The sequence below is a fragment of the Ciconia boyciana genome, chromosome 28 (assembly GCF_034638445.1).
Source record: "Ciconia boyciana chromosome 28, ASM3463844v1, whole genome shotgun sequence".
NCBI lineage: Eukaryota > Metazoa > Chordata > Aves > Ciconiiformes > Ciconiidae > Ciconia > Ciconia boyciana.
Genome location: NC_132961.1, coordinates 1817698 through 1830760, shown reverse-complemented (window position 1 = coordinate 1830760; position 13063 = coordinate 1817698). Strand labels below are relative to the sequence as shown.

At 67.5% G+C, this 13063-nt stretch overlaps 1 protein-coding gene across 1 annotated transcript in view; it reads right to left on the bottom strand.

The window, feature by feature from the left end:
• Window positions 1-1993: 1993 nt before the first annotated feature.
• LOC140644667 (protein kinase C gamma type-like) overlaps window positions 1994-13063 on the bottom strand; it is a 35459-nt gene continuing 24389 nt past the window's right edge. Inside the window, 9 exon segments of the mRNA XM_072847689.1 lie at window positions 1994-2350; window positions 2352-2395; window positions 4690-4830; window positions 5228-5335; window positions 6244-6324; window positions 7137-7275; window positions 7363-7425; window positions 9568-9659; window positions 11225-11398. Coding sequence (XP_072703790.1) covers window positions 2113-2350; window positions 2352-2395; window positions 4690-4830; window positions 5228-5335; window positions 6244-6324; window positions 7137-7275; window positions 7363-7425; window positions 9568-9659; window positions 11225-11398 — 1080 coding nt within the window. The 3' untranslated portion in view covers window positions 1994-2112.

Genomic DNA, 13063 nt, shown 5'->3' with positions numbered 1-13063 from the left:
CACGCGGGGGGGGACGCGGGACAGACGGACGCGGGATGGAGGGATGCGGGACAGACGGACGCGGGGGAGGGAGGCGATGGAGGGATGCGGGACAGACGGACGCGGGGGGACGCGGGACAGAGGGATGGGGGACAGACGGACGCGGGGTGGGGGGACGCGCGGGGACAGGCGGACGCGGGATGGAGGGCTGCCGGAGGACAGACGGACGCGGGACAGACGGACGCGGGGTGGGGGGGTTGGAGGAGATGGGGGATGGGAGGAGGCGATGGGGGATGCGGGACAGGCGGACGGAGGGATGAAGGACAGACGGACGCGAGGGAGGGATGCGGGATGGGGGTGCGGGGGGCGCCGGGCGGGCGGGCGGGCGGACGGACGGACGGACGGACGGACAGACGGCCGGAGGGATGCGGCGGAGGCTGCGCTGGAGGAGGCGAAGGCCGGCCAGACAGACGGACGGACGGGCGCACGGACGGACGGACGGACGCAGGACGGGCCGCACCGAGCGCGGCGGCGGCCTCGGCCGTGGGGGTGGGGGAAGAGGGGGAGGGGGGAGGGGATGGGCCCCCCCCTCCCCGGCCCCCGCGGCCACCGTGATGTCACGGGGCGGCCGCGCTTAAAGGGCCAGAGCGCGCTCGCCCTCCCCCACCCCTCCTCTTCCTCCTCCCCCTCCCCTCCTGTCCGGCCCCCCCCCACCCCCGCCACAAGGACTTGGGGCACCACCCCCCTCCAGCGCCCCCCACCCCAAGCGGACCCAACACTTGGGGCACCCCTCCCCCCCAAAAAAGGGGACCCCAGGCGCCGCCCCTCCCCCCAGCGAGGCACCCAGGAGTTCGGGCACCCCCTCCCCAAAAATGGGACCCAGGCGCCCCCCCAGGGGACCCTGATGGCCGCCCCCCCCTCCCCTCCCCCCGGCGCGGACGGACAGACGGACTCGGGCACCGGCTCATTCACTTTTATACTTAAAGGCTTGGGGGGGGGGAAGGTTTGGGGGCCCACGGGGGATTTGGGGGGCTCGGGGGGTTTTGGGGACCCCGGCTATATGGGGGGAGGGGGTCCCGGAGAGGGGGGAGGGGGGCGGGAGCAGTTGGGGGAGGGCAGGACGCCTGGGTCGCACCGCCAGGTCTCGGGAAGGGGGGGGGGGATGGGTTTTGGGGGAGGGGGGTGGGGTCCCCCCTGCACCCCAGATCCAAGAGAGGACCCAGGTGTTGGGGTTCACCTCCCCCCTCCCCCCTGCCCCCTCCAGCTCATCCGGGGAGTCACAGCTGGGGGGTAAAAATAGGGGTACCCCAAAAATTGGGGGAGAAAGGGGGTGAAGCTCTTGGGGACCCCCGTGGTTTGGGGAACAGCGGGAGGGGCACCCCAAAAGGGGGGGAAGGGGGCAGGATGAGGGGAGCCCCGATATAAGGGGGGCCCCCGATTTTGGGGGGCAGTCGCCAAATGCAGGGGGAGGAGCCACTAATGAGTGGGGGAAGCCCCAAAATTGGGGGGACCCCCCCAAATTAGGGGGTGTCCCAAGTAGGGGGGTGCCCCCCCCAAATCAAAGGGATCCCCCAAATTGGGGAGGGGCTCCTAAGTGAAGGGGAGCCCCCCAAATCAAAGGCATCCTGCAAATTTGGGGGTCCTAAATAAGGAGGGGGACCCCCAAATTGGGGGGGGTGTCTGCTAAGTGGGGGAGCCCCCAAATCAGGGGAGCCCCAAATCTGGGGGTGTCCCAAGTAGGGAGGGAGCCCCCAAATCGGGGGGCTCCTAAGTGGGGGAGCCCCCCAAATGAGGGGAGCCCCCCCAAATCAGAGGGAGCCCCCCCAAATCAGAGGGAGCCCCCCCAAATCAGAGGGGTGTCTCCAAAGTAGGAAGGGGGGGTGCCACGTAGGGGGAGCCCCCAAATCAGAGGGAGCCCCTAAATCAGGGGAACCCCCCCAAATCAGAGGGAGCCCCCCCAAATCAGAGGGAGCCCCCCAAATCAGAGGGGTGTCTCCCAAGTAGGATGGGGGGGTGTAAGGTGGGGGGGGAGCCCCCAAGTCAGGGGAGCCCCCCCAAACCAGAGGGGTGTCTCCCAAGTAGGAAGGGGGTAAGGTGTGGGGGAGCCCCCCCAAATCAGAGGGAGCCCCCAAATCAGGGGGAGCCCCCCCAAATCAGAAGGATGTCTCCCAAGTAGGAGGGGGGGGGTAAGGTGGGAGGGGGAGCCCCCCCAACTGACGGGGAGCCCCCAAATCGGGGGCTCAGACGAGGGAGCCGGGGGGCCGGGAGGCGCAGGTCGGGGTGCAGGAAATCGGGGTTCGTGTAGGTGAACCCCGCAAAGTCGCCCTGGTCCAGCCCCGCCAGGACCAGCTGGTCGGGGGTCAGCGCGGGGGGCCCGCGTGAAAAACTTGTCGAAGTTCTCCCCGTTCCGGCCGCACTGGGGAGGGGGGGACCCCAAAAATGCACACACACCCCCCAAAGGGAACCCCCAAAAAAGGGGGGAACCCCCAAAGAGGGAGAGGAAAAAACCAGGGATGCCAAAACCAACCCCCAAAATAAGGAGCCGCCCAAAAATGGGGGGGGGACCCCCCCAAAGAGGGATCCCAAAGCCGCCCCCCAAAATAGGGAGCCCCAAAAATGGGGACCCACCAACAGGGGGACCCCAAAACCACCCCGCAAAGGTGGGTCACCAAAAGAGGGACCCCAAAACCAGCCCCAAATCAGGGACCCCCCCCCCAAAAGAGGGACCCCCAAAACCACCCCCAAATCAGGGACCCCCCCCAAAGAGGGACCCCCAAAACCACCCCCAAATCAGGGACCCCCCCAAAAGAGGGACCCCCAAAACCACCCCCAAATCAGGGACCCCCCCCCAAAGAGGGACCCCAAAACCACCCCCAAATCAGGGACCCCCCCCCCAAAAGAGGGACCCCCAAAACCACGCCCAAAGCAGGGACCCCCAAAACAGGGACCCCCCAAAGTAGGGACCCCAAAACAGGGACCCCAAAACACCCCCAAATCAGGGACCCCCAAATCAGGCACCCCCAAAAAAGGACGCCCCCAACCCACCCCCAAAATAGGGACCCCAAAACAGGGACCCCAAAACCACCCCCAAAATAGGGACCCAAAACCAGGGACCCCAAAACAGGGACCCCCAACCCACCCCCAAAATAGGGACCCCAAAACAGGGCCCCCAAAACCACCCCCAAAATAAGGACCCCAAAACAAAGCCCCCAAAGCACCCCCCAAAACAAGGACCCCCGAAAAAGGGACCCCAAAACCACCCCCCAAAACAGGGACCCCCAAACCACCCACCAAAAGAGGGACCCCAAAAATAGGGACCCCAAACCCACCCCCAAAACAGGGACCCCCAAACCCAGGACCCCCAAAGAGGCATCAAAGAAGACACCCCCCAAACAGCCCCCCCCACACCCAGGGACCCCAAAAGAGGCCCCCAAAGGGGGAGCCCCCAAATAAAAGGACAAAATGGACACAGAAACATGAACCCCCCAAAACAAGGACCCCCAAAATGAGCCCCCAATGAGCCCCCCAACAGCCCCCCAAGAAGGACCCCAAAATACCCCCCAAACAGAGACCCCCCAAAACCACCCCCCAATGCAGACAGACACAGAGATACCCCCCCCAAATTCAGGCATACCCGCAGGGGGGGACCCCAAACCTTGGGGGGGGTCCCCAAACCCGGGGGGGAACAGGGACAGACAGACGACCCCGGAGGGGGGAACGGACAGACAGACACAGAGACAGAGAGAAGCCGTTAGTGCCTGCCCCCCCCAGATTTTGGGGGTGCACCCCAAATGCAACTGGGGGGGGGGCTCAGAGGGGTTTTGGGGGTTCCTGGAGGGTTTTGGGGTGCTGGGGGTCTGGGAGGAGGGGCCTGGAGGGGTTTTGGGGTGCTGGGGGGCTCAGAGTGGTCTGAGAGGGGTTTTGGGGTGCTGGGGGTCTGGGAGGGGGCTTGGGGGTCCTGGAGGGTTTTGGGGTGCTGGGGGGTCTGAGAGGGGCTTGGGGGGTCCTGGAGGGGTTTTGGGGTGCTGGGGGTTCAGAGGGGACCGAGTGGGGTTTTGGGGTGCTGGGGGGGTCTGGGAGGGGCCTCGGGGGGTCCTGGAGGGGTTTTGGGGTGCTGGGGGGTTCAGAGGGGACCGAGTGGGGTTTTGGGGTGCTGGGGGGGTCTGGGAGGGGCCTCGGGGGGTCCTGGAGGGGTTTTGGGGTGCTGGGGGGCCTCAGAGGGGTCCAAGCAGGGTTTTGGGGTGCTGGAGAGCTTGTGGGGGGCAAATCAAGTTTGGGGGTGCCTGAGGGAAGAAGGGGGTTCAGGTGGGTTTTGGGGTGCAGATCAGGTTTGGGGGGCCTGAGGGGGGTACAGGGGGTTTTGGGGTGCAGATCAGGTTTGGGGGGCCTGAGGGGGGTTCAGGGGGTTTGGGGTGCAGATCAGGTTTGGGGGGCCTGAGGGGGGTTCAGGTGGGTTTTGGGGTGCAGATCAGGTTTGGGGGCCTGAGGGGGGTTCAGGGGGTTTTGGGGTGCAGATCAGGTTTGGGGGGCCTGAGGGGGGTTCAGGGGGTTTTGGGGTGCAGATCAGGTTTGGGGGGCCTGAGGGGGGGGTTCAGGGGGTTTTGGGGTGCAGATCAGGTTGGGGGGGCCTGAGGGAAGAGGGGAGGTTTCAGGGGTTCAGGTGGATTTTGGGGGCTCCAGGGGTGGGGAGGAATTTGGGGGGGCACTCACCGGGCGGGGGGTGAAAGGGGGGGGCACCTCCAGCCGCTCCAGGCGCTCCCAGTCGGTGCGACGAAAAAAGGGGTGCTGGCGGACCTCCTGCTCCCCCCCCGCGCCCGCCCCCAGCCGCTTCCCGGGGTGCTTCGTCAGGAACTGGGGGTTCACGGGGGGGGGTCAGACCCCCCCTGTGCCCCCCCAAAACTCCCGGCACCCCCCAAACCACCCAGGAAACACACCCCCCCCACCCCCAGCAAAGCGATTTGAGGGGGACCCTCCTAGAGGAGGGGAGGGGCACAAAGGTTTGGGGGGGCCCTAGGAGGCGGTGGGGGGGGTCCCATGGTTTTGGGGGGCATCAGGAATTTCGGGGGTCCCCAAGTTTTTTTGGGGGCACCAGGATTTGGGGGCCCCTGGGGATTTGGGAGGCCCTAGGAAGGATGGAGAAGGGTTAGGGGGGATGGTAGGGTTTTGGGGGGGGTGTCTTGGGAGGGAAGTGGGGGGGGACCCCAGGGTTTGGGGGGGCCCCTGGGGATTTGGGGGGGCCCCCGCTCACCCCCTTGCAGATGGCGACGGCCTCGCGGGAGAGGGATTTGGGGTACGTCACCGTCTGCTCCATGATGGACTGGAAGAGCTCGTCCTCGTCCTCCCCGTCAAAGGGGGGCTGGGGGGCAGGGGGTCCCCAAATTCACACCCCCCAAACCACCACAGACCCTCCCAGATCCTCACAGCCCCCCCCAAATCCCCCCCAGGCTCCCCAAACTCTCACAGCTCCCCCAAATCCCCCACAGCCCCCCGAAAACCACCACAGCCCCCCAAATCCCCCAAACACCCACAGCCCCCAAAACACCCACAGCCCCCCAAATCCCCCACAGCCCCCCAAACCACCACAGCCCCCCAAATCCCCCCAAACACCCACAGCCCCCCAAACCCTCACAGCCCCCCAAATCCCCCACAGCCCCCCAAAACCACCACAGACCCCCCAAATCCCCCCAGCCCCCCAAACCCTCACAGCCCCCCAAACACCCACAGGCCCTCCCAGATCCTCACAGCCCCCCAAATCCCCCACAGCCCCCCAAACACCCCAGCCCCCAAATCCCCCCCAGCCCCCCAAACCCTCACAGCCCCCGAATCCCCCACAGCCCCCAAAACCACCACAGCCCCCCAAATCCCCCCAGCCCCCCAAACCCTCACAGCCCCCAAACACCCACAGACCCCCAGATCTTCACAGCCCCCAAAACCACCAAGAAACCCCAAAACCCTCAGAGACCCCCCAAACCACCACAGACCCCCAAACCTCACAGCCCCCAAATCCCCCAGCCCCCAAAACCACCACAGCCCCCAAACCCTCACAGACCCCCAAAATCCCCCCAGCCCCCCAAATTCTCCTCACCCCCCAAAAGACACCAAAGCTCCCAGAGCCCTCAGGTCACCCCCAAGACCCCCCCCACACTTGGGACCCCAGGGCCCCAAATCACCCCAGAACCCCCCAGGTTGTCCCCTGCCCCCCAGGCCCCCATATCCCCCTAGGACCCCAGGGCCCCCCAAATCGCCTCCCCCCCCAAAACCCACCTGCCCCGCCAGCATCTCGTAGAGCAGCACCCCAAAAGACCACCAGTCGACAGACTTCCCGTAGGGCTGGTAGGCGATGATCTGGGGGGGGGCAGCACCCCGATATCTGGGTCCCCTGGCTGAGGGGGACCCCCAAATGCCTGGGGCCCCCAAAAGGCTGGATGTCCCCCGATTCCTAGGACCCCCCAAACCCCTGGGCCCCCCCAATCCCTGCCTTTCCCAAATACTTCTGGCCCCTTGGAAACCCGGGTGCCCCCAACACCTCTACCCCCCCCCAGGATGTTTGGGGTCCCCCAAATGGCCCCCCCAAAATTTCTGGGGGTCCCCGGATTTCAGGGTCTCCCCAAGATTTCAGGGCCCCCCAAACCCCTGGGTCCCCCAATCCCTGCCTTTCCCAAATACTCTGTCCTCCTTGGAAACCTGGGTGCCCCCAACACCTCTACCTCCCCCAGGATGTTTGGGGTCCCCAAATGGCCCCCAAATTTATGGGGTCCCCCCAAGATTTCAGGGCCCCCCAAATCCCTGGGTCCCCCTCAAACCCCTGAGCCCCCCAAACACCTCAGGCCCCCCAATTCTTGCCATCCCAAATACTTCTGGCCCCCTTGGAAACCTGGGTGCCCCCAACACCTCCCCCCAAGATGTTTGGGGTCCCCCAAATGGCCCCCCCAAAATTTCTGGGGGGTCCCCCGGATTCCGGGGTCCCCCCAAGATTTCAGGGGCCCCCAAACCCTGGGCCCCCCAAATCCCTGCCTTTCCCAAATACTCTGTCCTCCTTGGAAACCTGGGTGCCCCCAACACCTCTACCCCCCCCAAGATGTTTGGGGTCCCCAAATGACCCCCAAAAAAATTTCTGGGGGGTCCCCCCCCCCCAAGATTTCGGGGTCCCCCCACACCTCGGGGGCGATGTAGTCGGGGGTCCCGCAGAAGGTGCGGGTGGTGGCCCCGGGGAACATGTTCTCTTTGCACATCCCAAAATCCGTGATCTTGACGTGACCTTGGGCGTCCAGCATGACGTTATCCAGCTTCAGATCCCTGAGGGGGGGTCCCCGAAATTTGGAGGGTCCCCAAAATTTGGGGGGGGTCCCAGGGGACCAGCGGGTGTGTGTGGGGGGGTCCCACCTGTAGATGATGCCCTTGTTGTGGAGGAAGAAGAGGCCGATGGCGATTTCGGCGGCGTAAAACCTGGGGGGGCAGTTTTAGGGAGCCCCCAGTAAATGGGGGATTAGGGGGACACCCCCCCCAAATTTTGTGGTGGGGTGCCCTGGGATGGGGAGGGGTCGTTGGGGTTGGGGGTTTGGGGATGGTGGGGGGGGGGAGGGAGCGATGAGATGTTGGGGGCTGGGGTGGGGGGAAGGTTCAGGGGTTTGGGGTCCCCCAGGAATTTGGGGTCCCCGGGGGGTGGAGGGGGACTGAGAGGGTTGGGGGGCCCCTGGGGATTGGGGGGCCCTTGGAGTTTGGGGTCCCTGCAGGGGTTGGGGGTCCTGAGGGGTGGGGGCCCTGGGGGCGTTTAGGGGTCCTCAGAGGGTTTTGGGGTACACGGGGGTGGGGAGTCCCCGGGGGGTTGGGGGTCCCTGGGGAGGAATTGGGGTCCCCGGGAGAGGGGGTTGGGGGTGCCTGGGGATGTTGGGGAGGTCCTGGGGAAGATTTGGGGTCCCGGTGGGATTCGGGGTCTCTGGAGGGGGAATTGGGGTTCCCAGGGGATTTGGGGTCCCGGGGGAGTTTGGGGGTGCCGGGGGGGATTTGGGGTCCCAGAGGGATTTAGGGGTCCCCGGGGGATTTGGGGTCCCGAGGGGATTTGGGGTCCCAGGGGGAGTTTGGGGTTCCAGGGGAGGATTTGGGCATCCCAGAGGATTTGGGGTCCAAGGGGGATTTGGGGTCCCGGGAGGGAGTTTGGGGTCCCCAGGGGGATTTGGGGTCCGGGGAGGGAGTTTGGGGTCCCCGGGGGATTTGGGGTCCCGGGGGATTTGGGGGTCCGGGAGGGAGTTTGGGGTCCCCGGGGGGATTTGGGGGTCCGGGGGATTTGGGGTCCGGGGAGGGAGTTAGGGGTCTCCGGGGAGGGAGTTTGGGGTCCCGGGGGGATTTGGGGTCCCGGGGATTTGGGGTCCGGGGGATTTGGGGTCCCCAGAGGGAGTTAGGGGTCCCCGGGGAGGGAGTTTGGGGTCCGGGGAGGAGTTAGGGGTCCCCTGGGGATTTGGGGTCCCAGAGCGAGTTAGGGGTCCCCGGGGGGATTTGGGGTCCGGGGGATTTGGGGTCCCAGGAGGGAGTTAGGGGTCCCCGGGGGATTTGGGGTCCAAGGGGATTTGGGGTCCCGGGAGGGAGTTTGGGGTCCCGGGGGGATTTGGGGTCCCAGGGGGATTTGGGGTCCGGGGAGGGAGTTAGGGGTCCCCTGGGGATTTGGGGTCCCGGGGATTTGGGGGTCCGGGGAGGGAGTTAGGGGTCTCCGGGAGGGAGTTTGGGGTCCTGGGGATTTGGGGTCCGGGGAGGAGTTAGGGGTCCCCAGGGGGATTTGGGGTCCCAGAGGGATTTGGGGTCCGGGGGGATTTGGGGTCCCAGGAGCGAGTTAGGGGTCCCCCGGGGGGATTTGGGGTCCGGGGAGGGAGTTAGGGGTCTCCGGGGAGGGAGTTTGGGGTCCCGGGGGATTTGGGGTCCAGGGGGATTTGGGGTCCGGGGGATTTGGGGTCCCCAGAGGGAGTTAGGGGTCCCCGGGGAGGGAGTTTGGGGTCCGGGGAGGGAGTTAGGGGTCCCCGGAGGGGGATTTGGGGTCCCGGGGGGATTTGGGGTCCCGGGAGCGAGTTAGGGGTCCCCAGGGGGGATTTGGGGTCCGGGGGATTTGGGGTCCCGGGAGGGAGTTAGGGGTCCCAGGGGGGATTTGGGGTCCAAGGGGATTTGGGGTCCCGGGAGGGAGTTTGGGGTCCCTGGGATTTGGGGTCCCGGGGGATTTGGGGTCCGGGAGGGAGTTAGGGGTCCCGGGGGATTTGGGGTCCCGGGGGATTTGGGGTCCGGGGAGGGAGTTAGGGGTCTCCGGGGAGGGAGTTTGGGGTCCCAGGGGATTTGGGGGTCCGGGGAGGGAGTTAGGGGTCCCCGGGGGATTTGGGGTCCTGGGGATTTGGGGGTCCGGGGGATTTGGGGTCCCAGGAGCGAGTTAGGGGGTCCCCGGGGGGGGAGTTTGGGGGTCCCCGGGGGGGATTTGGGGGTCCCGGGGGGATTTGGGGGTCCGGGGGATTTGGGGTCCCAGGAGCGAGTTAGGGGTCCCCAGAGGAGTTTGGGGTCCCCGGGGGATTTGGGGGTCCCGGGGGGATTTGGGGGTCCGGGGGGGTCACTCACATGGCGTGGGGCTCCTTGAACTTGCCGACCTGCTGGATGTGGTACATGAGGTCGCCCCCGGTGACGTATTCCATGACGAAATACAGCCGGTCCTGGGGGCACGGCGGGGTCACTGGGAACCCCAGTGCTCCCAGTGCTCCCAGTGGCCCCCTCCTATCCCTCCCAGTTCCCCCCAGTCCCTCTCAGCACGCTCAGTCCCTCCCAGTTCCCCTCCAGTCCTCCCAGTCCCCCCGAGTGCTCCCCTCCCTATCCCCCCAGTGCTCCCAGTCTCTCCCAGTGCTCCCAGTGCCCCCCCATCCCTCCTATCGCTCCCAGTCCCTCCCAGTCCCCCCCTCCCAGTCCCTCCCAGTGCTCCCAATACCTCCCAGTCCCCCCCTCCCAGTGCTCCCAATGCTCCCAGTCCCTCCCAGTCCGTCCCAATGCTCCCAGTCCCACCCAGTCCCCCCCCCCCAGTCCCTCCCAGTCCCTCCCAGTGCTCCCAGTCCCTCCCAGTCCCCCCCTCCCAGTCCCTCCCAATGCTCCCAGTCCCCCCCCTCCCGCTCCCCCCGCTCCCCCAGTCCCTCCCAGTGCTCCCAGTCCCTCCCAGTCCCCGCTCCCAGTCCCTCCCAGTGCTCCCAGTCCCTCCCAGTCCCTCCCAATGCTCCCAGTCCCCCCCGCTCCCCCCCGCTCCTCCCAGTCCCTCCCAGTGCTCCCAGTCCCTCCCAGTCCTCCCAGTCCCTCCCACCCCCTCCCGCTCCCCCCGCTGCCCCCAGTCCCTCCCAGTGCTCCCAGTCCCTCCCAGTCCCTGCCAGTGCTCCCAGTCCCCCTCCCGCTCCCCCCGCTGCCCCCCAGTCCCTCCCAGTGCTCCCAGTCCCTCCCAGTCCCCCCTCCCAGCCCCGCCCAGTGCTCCCAGCCCCTCCCAGTCCCCCCTCCCCCCTCTCCCAGTCCCTCCCAGTCCCCCTCCCAGTCCCTCCCAATGCTCCCAGTCCCCCCTCCCGCTCCCCCCCACTCCTCCCAGTCCCTCCCAGTGCTCCCAGTCTCCCCCAGTGCCTCCCAGTTCCTCCCAGTGCTCCCAGTCCCAGTCCCTCCCAGTCCCTGCCAGTGCTCCCAGTCCCCCCTCCCGCTCCCCCCGCTGCCCCCAGTCCCTCCCAGTGCTCCCAGTCCCTCCCAGTCCCCCCCTCCCAGTCCCTCCCAGTGCTCCCAGTCCCTCCCAGTCCCCCCCTCCCAGTCCCTCCCAGTGCTCCCAGTCCCTCCCAGTCCCTGCCAGTGCTCCCAGTCCCCCCTCCCGCTCCCCCGCTGCCCCCAGTCCCTCCCAGTGCTCCCAGTCTCCCCCAGTGCCTCCCAGTCCCTCCCAGTCCCTCCCAGTCCCCCCTCCCAGTCCCCCCCAGTGCTCCCCAGTCTGCCCCCAGTCCCTCCCAGTGCTCCCAGTCCTCCTCGCCCCCTCCCAGTCCTTCCCAGTGCTCCCAGTCTCCCCAGTCCTCCCAGTGCTCCCAGTCCCACCCAGTCCCCCCCTCCCAGTTCCTCCCAGTGCTCCCAGTCCCTCCCAGTGCTCCCAGTGCCTCCCAGTCCCCCCCTCCCAGTCCCTCCCAGTGCTCCCAGTCTCCCCCAGTCCCTCCCAGTGCTCCCAGTCCCTCCCAGTCCCCCCCTCCCAGTCCCTCCCAGTGCTCCCAGCACCCACGGTGGTCTGGAAGGTGGAGTGGAGGTGGGTGAGGAAGTGGGGCCGGGGGCCCAGCGCCAGCACCCTGCGCTCCACCATGGTGCAGGCGGCGTCGTCGTCCTGCACCACCACGTCCTTCTTCAGGATCTTGATGGCGAAGAGCTCGGCCGTGCCCCGCCGCTCCGCCAGCATCACCTGGGGGCGGGGGGGACCGAGGGCTGGGGGGGGCAGGGGCTGGGGGGCAGGGGTTGGGGGAGCAGGGGTGGGGGATGCAGGGGTCTGGGGGGACCCAGGGGTTGGGGGGCAGGAGTTGGGGGGAGCAGGGGTGGGGGGATGCAGGGTCTGGGGGACCCAGGGGGTTGGGGGGCAGGAGTTGGGGGAGCAGGGGTTGGGGGGAGGGGTTGGGGGAGAGCAGGGGTTGGGGGAGCAGGGGTTGGGGGCAGGGGGTTGGGGGGCAGGGGTTGGGGGAACAGGGGTTGGGGGCAGGGGCTGGGGGACCAGGGGTTGGGGGAGCAGGGGTTGGGGGGCAGGGGGTTGGGGGGAGCAGGGGTGGGGGATGCAGGGGTCTGGGGGACCCAGGGGTTGGGGGGCAGGGGTTGGGGGGACCAGAGGGGTTGGGGGCAGGGGTTGGGGGGAACAGGGGTTGGGGGGCAGGGGTTGGGGGGGGCAGGGGTTGGGGGGGCAGGGGTTGGGGGACCCAGGGGTTCAGGGGGAGCAGGGGTGGGGGATGCAGGGGTCTGGGGGGATGCAGGGGTCTGGGGGACCCAGGGGTTGGGGGCAGGGGTTGGGGGGCAGGGGGTTGGGGGGCAGGGGTTGGGGAGAGCAGGGGTTGGGGGCACCAGGGGTTGGGGGAGCAGGGGTCTGGGGGACCCAGGGGTTGGGGGACCAGGGGGTTGGGGGGCAGGGTTGGGGAGACCAGGGGTTGGGGGACCCAGGGGTTGGGGGAGCAGGGGTTGGGGGGCAGGTGGTTGGGGGGACCAGGGGTCTGGGGGACCCAGGGGTTGGGGGGCAGGGGTTGGGGGAGCAGGAGCTGGGGGGCAGGGGTTGGGGGGGCAGGGGTCTGGGGGACCCAGGGGTTGGGGGAGCAGGGGTTGGGGGGACCAGAGGGGTTGGGGGGCAGGGGTTGGGGGGGACCAGAGGGGTTGGGGGGAGCAGGGGTCTGGGGGACCCAGGGGTTGGGGCAGCAGGGGTTGGGGGACCCAGGGGTTTGGGGGCCCAGGGGTTCAGGGGACCCAGGGGTTTGGGGGCAGCAGGGGTTGGGGGCAGGGGTTGGGGGACCCAGGGGTTTGGGGGACCCAGGGGCTGGGGGACCTGGGTGGTCAGGGGGACCCAGGCATTTGGGGGTTCCCAGGTATTTGGGGGACCCAGACGTCCGGGATGGACCAATGCATTTTTTGGGGGTCCTCAGGCATTTGGGGGCTCCCCAGGCGTTTTGGGGGTTCCCCAGGTACTTGGGGGGTTCCCCAGTTATTTGGGGGTTCCCCAGGTATTTGGGGGGTTCCCCAGTTATTTGGGGGGGGCTCCCCAGGTATTTGGGGGATACCGAGGTATTTGGGGTTACCCAGGTGTTTGGGGAGACCCAAGGATTGGGGGGACCCAGGTATTTGGGGGGACGGGACTCAGATGTCTGGGATGGACCAATCCATTTTGCGGGGGGGTTCCCCAGGCGTTTTGGGGGTTCCCAGGTATTTGGGGGTTCCCCAGGCGTTTGGGGGACCCAGGTGTTTGGGGAGACCCAAGGATTGGGGGGACCCAGGTATCTGGGGGGGGGGAACCCAGGTATTTGGGGGGGACCCAGGTATTTGGGGAGGACCCAGGTATTTGGGGGGGACCCAGGCATCCGGGCTGGACCAATCCATT